Below are 13,238 nucleotides of genomic sequence, written 5' to 3'. Positions count from 1 at the left end.
GTCCGGGGCTCAACTTCCCGCGGGCAGAGACCCCCGAGCCTTCCGGGGGTTGCGCTTAGCACGGTCCGCACCGGCCTGCCGCGCCGGATCCCCGCCCTGCTCGCGGGGACGCCCGCCAGGTGCCCGGAGTCCCGACTCGGGCGCGCCCCGCTTCCCCGCGGGTCCCACTCCTCGCGCGAAGGACCCCGGCCACCGCCGCCCCGGCTCGCGCGGGGCCGGGCACCGTGTCCCACCTCCCGGGCAGCTTCCGCGAAGCAGGGGCGATGCAGACGGTCTTGCTGGCTGTGTAGACCCTCTCGCCCCTCCACTTCCGAGGCCCCCGGGAACGGGCGGTGTCGGCTTGGAGGTGCTCGGGTGCACCTTCCTTCGGCCCCCAAAGACTTTCCTGGCCGCACCGAACCGACCCTTTCTTCATGCTGCAGTGCTGCAACATTTCCGCCACCGAGGGGGAAAAGCGGCCGCGATCCCAAACAAAACGCAAGAATTGGCGTGTGACTCATCGGCTTGGATACCTCCAGTCCCCAAACTGTCTTCCAGGACTTTTCTTGGCCGAAGCTGTCCGATGTTTGAACCTTTTCTTCCCCGGGAAGAAGATGGACTGAAAGCTGCCAGTTGGGGACTTTTCGTGACCAGGGCGCAGCTGGGGTTTGAAGGAGGTGATGGGGCTTGTGCTGGCTTGTCTTCCCACTCTAGTGAAGAGTTGTTGATGTTCACTGGTTATGCTTAGACAATGCGCAGTTTGTTTTGATTTAAAATTTTGGGGGGGATAGGGGTATAGGCTTGTGACGGGCAGTCGGGATTCGGTGGAACTCCTCTTTGTCCCTGGTAGGAGAGACACCCCCCAGTCTGTCCTCGATGCCGTCAGCCTTGGCCATCTTCACTTGCCGCCCGAACTCGCACCCGTTTCAGGAGCGTCATGTCTACCTGGACGAACCCATTAAAATCGGCCGTTCCGTGGCCCGCTGTCGACCTGCGCAGAATAATGCTACCTTTGATTGCAAAGTGCTGTCAAGGAACCATGCTCTCGTCTGGTTTGATCACAAGACGGGCAAGGTAATGTCATCACGTTGTCTAATCTTTCAGATTCCTTTGCCTTTTCTGCATAATGTCTGCATAATCCCTGGGTTTGCACCCAGAAGCTGCTGTCAGCCACACCGTGGAATCAACTTTTTGTGTATTTGGTTCTCGTGGAAATTTAATTGAGGTAGTTGAATGGAAAACAGAGAAGATATTGTAATTAAATGCCTGGAAAGGGCGATGGCATGTTGATAGTGGTCCTTCCCAGTGAAATCCCAAACCCTAATTTGCTTTAGAACACTAAATAGTGAAACTTGGCCTCTTGCTTTTAGTCTTTTTAGAAAGGTGAATTTGCAGTTCAGTGTTTGATTAAGCAAACAAGTCCCAGAGCAATGCGGGGAATCCCAGGCCAGTATTACTCTGCGGCTCAAGTGTCTCAGTGGTGAGGTGTAGTTACCTGGTAGCTTTCAGTTGGGTTCAAATCAGGACCTTTCAGTAAGTACAACTGTTTGTGTAAATTTACTGTTTTTGAAAGATTTGATACATATTTACTCATGAAGAGGTAATTTGCAGTTATCAAAACCAATTTAATTAAGAAGGAACAACTGTAGCTTTACATTTTCAGTTTTGTTTGCAAATTGGGTGAACATGTATCAATTGCTTTTGAAAATCACTTTTTTATGTTCCCTGTAGCACTATAACAGAGGTGGTATTTAAAAATCAGTGTTAGGAAATGGATTCATTTTCTGAAATTTTATCCAATTCTGTCAATGATTGCATTACTGAGATGTGATGAATTTAGTGCTTCTTTTAAATGTGACCATTTTAGCATTTTTATGTTGACACCCTAATTTACTTTACATGTAGGTACCTATATTTCAAGAATACAGGAGAAAAAAATGAAGGATGACTTTCAATTTTTAAAACTCATTATATGTGTGGAGTGTATAGTAAAGAGCTCATCTTTGTGCTTAAACTTCAGGTTTTAGTTGAATACTGAATCAGTTCCAACTTAGAGTAAGTTATGTAAGACTAATAAGAATAACTCGGGTTTCATGTCCTGACTTTTTGCTCCCTCTTTTTGGGTTAAATGATTAAATCTTTTTTAAAAGAAAAAATTAAGTCTTCAAGGGTAGTGTTTTGAAATGAAACAAACCTGTCTCAAAGGGAAGATAGCCGTGTCTCTGTTGTTTCTGAATTAAGGAATTACTATACGTCATTTTTTAAAAGAAAGGAGGAAAAGATTGCCCAAGTGCTATGTGTTTGCATAATACCACCTATCCCCTACTCTGTGTGTAGAATGAGAACTGAGAATAAATTTTTATGTGTAACACCAGATGCTCATTACCAGGGACACAGACCTTTTTTCTCCCTGGATATTAAAGTTTGGGTCCCTCAGTGACTTCATAGATTGCCCATAATCATTTAAAATGAATATTCATAGGACTTATCTCTCCTGCAATCAAATTCAAACATCAGTTAACTATGAGTGCCTTAACTCAACCAGCTTTTACATTTCTGTCTTTTTATGTCCTTGGGCAACAATTAAGGTCCAACTTAATTAGATAACAGGTTTGCTCAAATACATACTTTGCAAATGCATGTTCTTTACTTTAATTCAACTCTCAGAGGAGACAGATTTTTTTCTTTTATGTGTTTGAAAAATAATGATTACTTGAACAGTGCTTTTCATGGCTATGCTAAAACCCCACAATAGGTTATTTTGAGATAACTAAGAATAGATCAATAGGGAGTGTTTATAATATAAGTGGAGCTATGTTAAAATTTGAATTTTAAATGGAATTTGTTATTAGAAAAACTTATCTTTAAAGAATATAAGACTTATTCTGCTATTTCTTCTTTTTCTACCCTACTTTGTTAGCTAACATACACTCTGGATATGAAAGCCTTTACTTTAGGTGTAGATATAATTGATTATTATGCCACCTAATCTAGCTTAAACAACCTGTCAGATCTTGCCATTTGATCAGATTGTGTTAGGAATTAATTATTTAAAATTTAGGTTTGAACAGGTAGTAGGTTTTTATTTAGCATGTGTTATGTGTCAGGTATTATGAGGTACAGTGTTCCAAAGAAAACCCACAGTTAGACCATATATCATTTATTGTGTATTTTTCTCTGTGAAATTTCCGGCTTTTGCCATAATTGTCTTAAAAGTCCATGGCCTTAATTTGTATTCCCAGCACATTCCTTTGTAGGATGCAAGTATCCCCTTCTTCTGTAAGCATTGCCTTAGGCAAGTCCCCCCTACCCCAAACATCTCTAATCTTCAGTTTTCCTTTTTGTAGATAATAATGGTACCTACTATTGTTTTTGAGAATTGAGATAATCATGTAAATTTCTTAGTACCCTTTGTCACCTTTATTAAGGGATGTTACTTCAAGAGAAGGGTGTTAGGGACTGACAGGAAGAGGGAACCATCCAAACAGCTTCTTTGCAATTTGTTGTGTTGTAGGGGAATCCTGGGAGGAAGGCAGTGTAGGTAATGAAAAATTATCTTCTTTCATGTGATGAAATATGTAGAACTAATTTTTAAAACTGAAACTTAGCAAAGTTCAGAACTTTGTGCAAGCTGGCAGTTTACTGCTAAATTGGGGCTGTATGCCATTTGGTTGACTTTCAGCTAAATCGTTATGTTCTGCATTGTTCATTATTGGAGCCCCACTAGGAACTGGAAGAAATAGTAAACATTTGAAACTTCCTGATAATGCAAATAATATTCATTCATTGTAGAAAATTTGTAAAACGTAGGTGAATGAAAGTCGAGGTGACACTTTTTAAAACTTTTTTTTTTAATTTTAATTTTTTTTTATAGAGGCTTTTTTTTATTTATTTATTTGTTTGTTTGTTTGTTTATACATGCACTGGGTACAGTCAGAAGAGCGGGAGGGTGAGAGAATTCACCAGAGCCAGAGCGGGGAGCAGATTAGGCAGAAGGACTGAAGTACACTGCTGAGGGGAGCAGCGGGTGGCAGGAGAGGTCTGCGCGCCATGTGGGACCCTCCTCTGGTGGCCGGGGAGCAGCCGGGGATCGAACCGGCGCCGCAGAGGCCGCGGGCAGCTTCGCAACCCAGCGCTCAACCGCTGCGCCACCGGGGAGGCCCATGAGGTGACACTTTTTAATGCCAGGTTCGTAGACTATATGATGGTACTTAAAACCTGTGTGTCAGAGGTGACAGGTTTTTCGAAATCCTCTACTTAGGGATGTAGGAGTTAGATATTGCCCTGATTTGATGTTGACCCAATGGATCATCCTTCACTCCTTTTTTGGAGGTCAGTTCTTTAGATTATCAATAGATGGCATGCAATAGAATGGTTATTAATCCTGCTGTTGACTACTGACCAAGTAAATCTTGCCCATATCATGGTTTCCGCAGATGGCATGAGTGGACTGCCTCCTTATGATTTGGATGGCCCTACTTGATTGGAGGTTTTGTGGACACGTGATAGTCTAATGGTTGACACAGTAGTCTATTTTCGATCTCACTGTCATTTGCTTAGTAAGTCGTAGTAGTTGTTGTCCACTACCAGTTGACTTTTTTACAAACACACATTTTTGAGCACTGGTTCTATTTTAATCAGTTTTAGTGAAAGGTGGAAGGAAATGAGAACTGGTAAGAAATTGTTACTCTATTTTTTTTTTTTAGGAGCTTTTGTTTTAATTAGAGAGTGACTATACACCTTGAGAACAATTTATTGAGATAAATAATATAAGTTTAAATGGCAAGAGAATGATGGTGTTTGAATTTGACTTTAAAATGGCAGTGGATAGATGTTAGTTAAGAAAAAGTGCTTTTGGGGGTTGTTTTTGTGTGGTTTGAGGGGATAAGGTATAATAAAATAGACAAAAGTATTAATTTTGAATGAATTTGGCGTTTTGTAAACCACAAGAAGACTGATTTTGTTGGATTGGAGAGTTCTTTTAAGAGTACTTAGTTGTGACCATCCATTCTATGTGATGTTTTTATGTTGTACCTTGTTTTTGTAATTAGTTCTCGGGGAATCTGACATATGTCTATTTCTTATTTTGTATAAAGTAGATGTTGAGTAACTGAAACTGAGTAGTTGGTGTGGTGCCAGATTATAGAGTGCCTTGAACAGATCTAAGGACATGAATGTATGGCCTATGAAAGGCCAGTAAGATTTTTGTGCATAGAAACTAAGCTAACAAACTAAAATTTAGGAGAGACACAAAAATAATATGTTGAGGGACCCAGAGTAAGAAAAAATGGGTGACAGCTTAATTAATACTAGTACATATTCTGTCTCTTGTGCTCTAAATACTTTACATGTTAACTTATTTAATCCTTAAATAAGTATTTAAGATGGGTACTTGCTTTATTTACCCATGTTAACCTATTAGGAAATTAAGGCACAGGAAGATTGGATTTGGTTAACTTGCTCAAATTTACATAGCTAGTAAGTGGTAGTGATGGGATTTGAACTGAGGTATTCTGCCTCTGGACTCTTATTTACAGACTAAAATTTAAGCACTAACTGCTTTGCTGTTTGAAGGCATTATAACAACTTGGATATGATGTTTTTGTCATTTTGTGAAGGATACAGATCAAGTTAACGGTAGGAATTAAGGTGCCAGAAAAATGAAAAAAAGTAAAAATAAAGACAAGTGTGTGTTAACTTGTCCATTAGGACTTGAACAAAGAGAGAGATTCTGTATGGAGTGGACATTTTAGGGAAGGTTTCATGGATGAGATGGCTTCATAAATGAAATGCAATTTGAGCTAGACCTTAGTGTCTTATATAAGACGATATGTAGGTGGAGTCAGTCAGGGAAAGATGTTTTGGGTGAGAGGAATTGCTCAAGTGAAAACATAAAAGCAGGAATGAAATGGCACATTCTCAGGACATTGCAAGGAATTCACTCAAAGGAAAACTCTTTAGAATTTGATGACCAAGATCATCATACTAAGCTAACTGTAAAGATCCTGGCCTCAGAATGGTCATACATTCATTGATTTTTTTTTATGTGTTGTTTTAACAGATATCTAACTTTTTTGTTGACAGAAGTAAAAAGGTCATTAAAAGGTTCTGGTTTTTGTGAGGAAAGCCATATATGTAACACATTATGTTTAAAGCACATTAATGTAAACCTGTTTAGAAGGTCAAATCATGTATGCAAAGCACATATTCATTTCCTTCTATGTTACTTTTCACAGTAGTGGAAAATTACTGAAATGTTTTAGCTATCATTTCAAGTTGTTCAAAATATGGTTGCTTATCTGTCCTTCAAACTTTTTTCCCTACTTAGTTATTTGACTTTATTCCTTAGATTAAATATTCTCTTTACCTTCTGAGATTCTTATTTGGTTTTCTCAAGTGGTATTTATGTTAGAGCTTAGTATCTATTCTATCTGATAAATAGGGACAAGAATGTCTGTCATTTTGAGTTTTAAGGGAAAAGATTTTGAGATTGGTTCTTAATGTTTGTCAGTTACTTGAATCAAGAAAACTGGTGGCATTTGTTAGCTGCTGAAATGTTCCAAGGGTTCTTTGCTGCCCATGTTTCTCTCACTGCTACTACAGATAAAGGAAAAGTTAAGACCCCTGCACAGAAATCTTGGTTCTTGCCCCATTTATTTTTAACATAATGTATAAACCCCTTTAAAATCTGTCTTTCATTTCCTTTTTTGCCTTTCCAGCTCCATCTTCTATTATTTTTTAGTTTTCCCCAAACTCTGTATGGTAGCTATGTGACAGCACTCACTGTTCTGAGAACAAGTGTCTTTTTTTGCTCATTTGTCTTCCAGAATGACCTTTCCCCTTCATCCCTTGAGGCCCAGTTCCAATGTGAAACCTTCCCTAACTCCCATTAACTGAGAATTAATTGCTTCTTCCTCTACACTCCCTTAGAACTTAGTATATAATTTCATTATGAGACATAGACAACAAAATAATTATAATGCAAATGTACTGTTTCTCTGCCAGATGTGAGTTCTTCAGAATAAGGGAACAGGCACTATATAAACGATTGAATGAGTGAAATGTGAACAATGGAGCAGTCTGTATTTCTGAAAACCTTGGAAAGGGTCAGAGACAGAAGGTCATTCCAGTTAGTTCTTATTTTGAGATCATGGACTCAGTGACAAATATGTAGTCTTTATATAAGTCATTACTTACCAAGAGTTTGCTGTGTGTAAGATTCTCTAAGTATTTTCCAGTCATACATACTCTTGTGGTTGGTAATACAAATTTTGAGTTATTATACATGTATCCATTCTCATACAAAATAATGCTTTTATTTTAAGAGTTTTTATAAGAGTGCTTTCCTATTTTTTTAAATATGAGGAATGTTTTCTCTTTTTTTTTAGATTTATTTATTTATGCATACAAGAACTGGGGTACAGGCCAGAGGTGCGGGGGAGGTGAGAGGATTCACCAGAGACAGTGGGGAACAGAACAGGTAGATAGACTGAAATACACTGCTGAAGGGAGCAGTGGGCGAGGCAGGAGAGGTCTGCTGTGCCATGTGGGTTAGCTCCCTGTCTGCGGATTAAACTCTTGCTGTAGTGGCTGTGGATAGCTTCATAGTACTCAGATGTAACCACTTGGGCCACCAGGGAGACCCCCCCCCCTTTTTTTTTTGATCTGGAGAGTTCAAACACTCTTAGAAGATAGGTAAAACATCTATGGACTGGGTCCCTTTTATTCAGAAAGAATTTAATGTTCAGAGACTGTACAAGGTCATCTATGGGAGATAGTGCCAGAATCTGGATTTTTTCCCCCCAAAATAAAAACCAACTGCTAGACATTTGTTCTGAACTCTCTTATTATGAACTGAACCATTATTGTAGTGAAAATCTGTCTTTGCTCTTTTGAAAGGTAATCTAAGCTATTATCTAAGCATAACTAAATGCTTGTCATATGACAGACTTTCAAAGACTAAGAGAACCTGAGTTAATTATTTCTGAGTCAACTGGCATTTTTAAAAAAGACCTCTACTCCACCTAGCAATAAATGTATTTTTTCTTAGGCTTGCATTCAGGCAGCTGATTTGGATTTAGGTGTTTGTGCACATGAATGAACCAGCCTTGGAAAAACTTGTTTGCAATACAAATTTTTCTGGCAAAAAAGTGCCAAGATAATTTTTTTGTCTGTTAAAGAAGATAGCGACCATATGTACTAAAAAACAACAACAACAACAAAAAAAAAAAAAAACAACAAAAAAACCAACTAAAGTTTACATAGACTTCTGACACCATGGAAATTTTGGGTGATCATTACAGTATCAGTTGTGAAATAGGCAATTTGGATTGGATTTTAAATTTAAGGTCATGCAAAACATTTTTTTTTTAAGATTTATGTATTTATGCATACAAGAGCTGGGGTGCAGGCCAGAGATGCGGGTGGTGAGAGGTTTCACCAGAGACAGAGTGGGGAACAGAACAGGCAGACTGACTGAAATACACTGCTGAGGGGAGCAGCGGACAAGACAGGAGAGGTCTGCCTGGCCATATGGGTTGCTCCCTGGCTGGCCAGGGATTGAACTCATGTTGCTAAGCCTGCGGATTGCTTCATAGTGTGGTGCTTTAACCCCATGTGTCACCAGGGAGGCCCCAAAACAGTTTTCTTGTACTAAAGTTTTATTAATACTTTCAGGCTTTTGATTTTTTCTACTTTTATAACTACTGAATTATTCTAACTACACCAAGTAGGAATGATTTTCCAATATGGACTTTCAAGCCGTTATTTTTAAGTTATATAGATTATGAGAATATATTTTGATAAAAATGCAAACATTTTTATGTTTGCATATGGAGGCATATGGAATATGTCCCCTTCCATATAGGTACCTCACATCCTCTTACCCTGCTCCAGAAGTAACTGATATTAGTTTGGTGTGTAATCTTCTGAACTTTTTCTGTGCATTTGCCTGTGTAGGTATGCTGATTAAAATACATAGTTTTTATTGTTTCGGTTTTTTACAAGTGATTAGATCATAATTTAAAGTGCACTTTTAAACTGATGATACCAGTGGGTTGTAATTTTATCTGAAATGTGTTAATATGCTTTATGTTCTGACCAACAATCAAAGTGCTGTAAAACCAACAGCTGCTGTTAGTTGGATGATGTGTAAGGAAAATTTTATGTGCATCTCATTTAATCTTTTTTTTTTTAAAGATTATTTATTTATACAAGCACTGGGTACAGTCAGAAGTGTGGGAGGGTGAGAGAATTCACCAGAGCCAGAGCGGGGAGCAGAGCAGGCAGAAGGACTGAAGTACACTGCTGAGGGGAGCAGCGGGCGGCAGGAGAGATCTGCGCGCCATGCGGGACCCTCCTCCAGTGGCCGAGGAGCAGTCGGGGATCGAACTGGCACTGCAGAGGCTGTGGGCAACTTCGCAACCCAGCGCTCAACCGCTGCGCCACTGGGGAGGCCCTCATTTAATCTTCCTAACAAACTTTAGCAGTTGGTAGTATTACTGACCTCAGTTTGCATGAGAAGGCTGAACCTTAGAGAGGTGAAAGGGTTTGTTTTAGGAGGCCACAGAAAGAGGTGGAGTCAGAATTTGAACACTCGTCCTCTCAGTGACAAATGGACTCCTTCAGCACTCTTAGTGGTTGTTAATATTATTACCAACTTGTTAATAAGCAATAGAGCCAAATAAAAAAATTGAAATAAAAACCTTATCATCTGTTAACTCTTATTTATTTATTTATTTATTTTAAAAAGATTTATTTATTTATGCATACAAGAACTCAGGTACAGGCCAGAGGTGTCGGGAGTGAGAGGATTCGCCAGAGACAGAGTGGGGAACAGAAGCAGATTGACTGAAGTACACTGCTGAGGGGAGCAGCGGGTGAGGCCAGCGGTTGAGACAGGAGAGGTCTTCTGCCCCATGTGGGTAGCTCCCTGGCCAGGGATTGAACTTGTGCTGCAATGGCTGTTGACAGCTTCATAGGTTTGTTCCCTGGCCACCAGCGAGGGTCCCACAAAAAAAAAAAATAAATAAAACACAACTTAAAACAATCTCAAAATATACTAAACTTAGAAATTATCCAATGAAAGGAAAAAATTAGAGCATCTCATAGTGATACTCTAGTATCTTTACACACAAAAGTTTTTATTCAATACGTAAAATTTTAAGTGATAAATAAATACTATTTGAAGAACTGATTTTCAGTTAAAACTCTAAACTGGCTTACTATCAAATATCAACCGCTGCACCACCTGGGGAGACCCTTAAGTTGTGTTTTAAACCCATAATTAAATAGTTTAGAAAAATGACTATTTGAATTTTTAGCAATATGAATTTTTAACTACAGAAATACTAACTATATTATTAGACCCTAGTTATAAGGGTCTTTTTATTTCTAAAATTCAATGACAGAATATAAGATTATGCTATATGTTACCAATAATATAGCCATGGTAGTTAAGCTGGCAGAATAAGGAAAATTTCTGGTTTTGAATTTTTAGAAAAAGTTTGTATAGTTAAAAGGAGTGTTACAGAGTTACAGTATAACCTACCAGTTGTACTCCTAGATATCAACCCAAGAGAAATGAAACCTTATGTCCATGTAAAAATTTGTGTTAATGTTCATAGTAGCATTACTCATAATAGTCACAATCACCCAAATGTCCATCATCTGGATGGCTAAATGAGATGTAGTATGCCATATATTTAATGGAATAGTATTTGACACTAAAAAGCAATGAAATACTGATACATGCTAAAACATGGATGAATCTTGAAAACATTATGCTAAGAAGACAGACAGAAAAGGCCACATATTGTGTGATTCTGTTTATATGAAATATGTAGAATAGACAAATTTATAGAAAATAAATTAGTTGCTAGGGGCTGGAAGTAATGGAATGTGATCGTTAATTTTGTGTCAACTTGACTAGGCTGTGGTATCTAATATTTTGTTAAATACTGGTCTAGCTTTCACTGTTAAGTTATTTTAAAAATGTGATTAGCATTTAAAATCAGTAGACTTTCGGGCCTCCCCTATGGCGCAGTGGTTGAGCGCTGGGTTGTGAAGCTGCCTGCAGCCTCTGCAGTGCCAGTTCGATCACCGGCTGCTCCCCGGCCACCGGAGGAGGGTCCCACATGGCACGCAGACCTCTCCTGCAGCCCGCTGCTCCCCTCAGCAGTGTACTTTAGTCCTTCTGCCTGCTCTGCTCCCCGCTCTGGCTCTGGTGAATTCTCTCACCCTCCCGCGCTTCTGACTGTACCCAGTGCTTGTGTAAATAAATAAATAAATCTTAAAAAAAAAAAATAAAATCAGTAGACTTTGAAGAAAGAAGATTATCCTCCAGAATGTGAGAGGACCTTATTAAATCAGTTGAAGACCTTAAGAGAAAAGACTGAGGTTTCCAGAAGAAGGATTCTCTTTTCAGAGAGCCGTCATACTCAAGATTATAGTCACTCATAGCTCCTACCTGGATCTCTAACCTGCTGGCTTGCCCTGAAGATTTCAGACTTGACAGACCCACTGTTCCTTAGTCAAAAATTCCTTAAAATAAATCTCTATATCTGTACCTATCCTTTTTGTTCTCTTTCTTTGGACAACCCTGAGTAGTGCTAAAAGGGTATGTATTTTTGGGGGCTGGGGGTTATGAAAATGTTATTATAAAATAGATTGTAGTGATGACTGCTCAGCTCTGAATTGTGCACTTAAATAGGCAAATTGTGCAGTATGCGAATTACACCCCCAAGGAGTTCTGTTAGATGAAGTAACAGCTTAGTGAAATCAGTGTCAGAAGTAGAAGAATGTATGCTTTTTTTAAAACAAAGTTAGTAGATGGAGAGTGTGTTTCCACTTTCAATTATTTAATAGGTACCAGTTTGCTATTATTGACAAGATGTAATACTAAAGTCTTAATGTAGAAGTTGAAAGATGGTTGGAAAGTTGAAAAGTCCCAATCTCAACCTGGGAAATTCAATTATCTTAATTTTACTCATGTGCATATGTAGGCACATTAAGGGCAGTAAAATACTGTAAGGATGAATGATGCTGTCTTTACTAGAAGAAACTGTTCATTTATAGTGTAGTTGAACTTAAACTGGACCATTATGCATTCTTAGTCTTCAACCTGTATCTGAGTATCTAATACTTGCAGTGCAATGTAGAGTCCAGTAAGTAGTCCTAAAAAATATAATTACAGTACAAATAAGTTCAACAATAGAGAGATCTGTGAGTCATTGTTTCCAGGGAGCTAAGGGAGTGATGTATTTCTTCTCCCAGGATTGGGGGCAGAAAATGTGGAAGAAATAAAGAAGGCATCACAGAGAAAGTAGTTTTTAAGCCACCGTTTCAAGAGTTAGTAGGGCTTTACTAGCTGGGTAAAAATAATGCAGAGCATTTCAGCAAGGGAACAGTATGTGTTTAAGGCAGAAAGTCCTGAAAGAGAATGCTATTTTATGGGAAATGCAAACCTAGAAGTTAACAGAATTGGGGTAGTTGGATATTTCTGGCAGAGGTCCTAGGAGGGGAGGCATAGTGGCTAAAGGTTGGAACATTCTGGAATTAGACTACCTGAGTTGGAATCCTGGCTCCACTATTTGCCAAATGTGTGACCTGAGAGAGTCTCAGAGCCTCAGTTTTCCTCATCTTTAGAAGGAGGTTAATAGTGGAATTTACTCCATAGGATTATTGTACAGATTTAATAAGATTTCTTTCAAAGCAGTTAGCAGAATGCCTGGTACAGAATAGGTACTCAGTAGCTTGTGATTATTATAATTTTCTTTATTGTTTTAGTTAGTGTTTTTGCACAGTAAGACTTGTATGCTTATTTTCTCGAAGTATGCTCTTTGTTAAAAAGTTTTCTCCTTTGTCTTTACAGTCTCCTAAACTTAACCATATTTTTTAATACCCCTAGATTTTTGTGATTGTGATATAATAAATACATATTTCCAGGTTCCGGGTACACAATTTCAGAGGTGAACCTAAATTAGGGTTGATGGTGCAGTAGGACAGAAGCCTTTAGGGAATCAAGGCACAAACCTCAGAGTAAAATTCTTGGATTTTCAACTTTGTAGAAAGCAGTTTCTTCCCTTAATCAATCAAGATAACCCGAATAATGAAACTAGTATGTTCTGTAGTGGATTGTGAAATATCCATCTGCTTTAATATGCTGACTTCATAATAGGGAAATATAATGAAGACTGGGTTCATAGGTATAGTGAAGAGATGATATTTGAAGTTTTCAGTGATTTCTTATTTTCAAGGTT

At 38.7% G+C, this 13,238-nt stretch overlaps 1 protein-coding gene across 23 annotated transcripts in view; it reads left to right on the top strand.

Moving 5' to 3' along the window:
• Positions 1 to 855: 855 nt before the first annotated feature.
• Positions 856 to 13,238, top strand: part of SLMAP (sarcolemma associated protein) — a gene marked incomplete at both ends in the record, with an annotated part of 125,697 nt that continues 113,314 nt past the window's right edge. For all 23 annotated transcript variants that reach the window (XM_084247357.1, XM_084247353.1, XM_084247352.1 and 20 more), the window contains one exon: positions 856 to 1,053. In XM_084247357.1, the coding sequence (XP_084103483.1) occupies positions 856 to 1,053 (198 nt within the window). The remainder of the gene's footprint in view (positions 1,054 to 13,238) is intronic.

This window comes from Talpa europaea (assembly GCF_964194135.1).
Source record: "Talpa europaea genome assembly, chromosome: 11".
Taxonomy (NCBI): Eukaryota; Metazoa; Chordata; class Mammalia; order Eulipotyphla; family Talpidae; genus Talpa; species Talpa europaea.
Note: the sequence above shows the minus strand (reverse complement) of the source record. Positions and strands in the feature narration are given on the sequence as shown.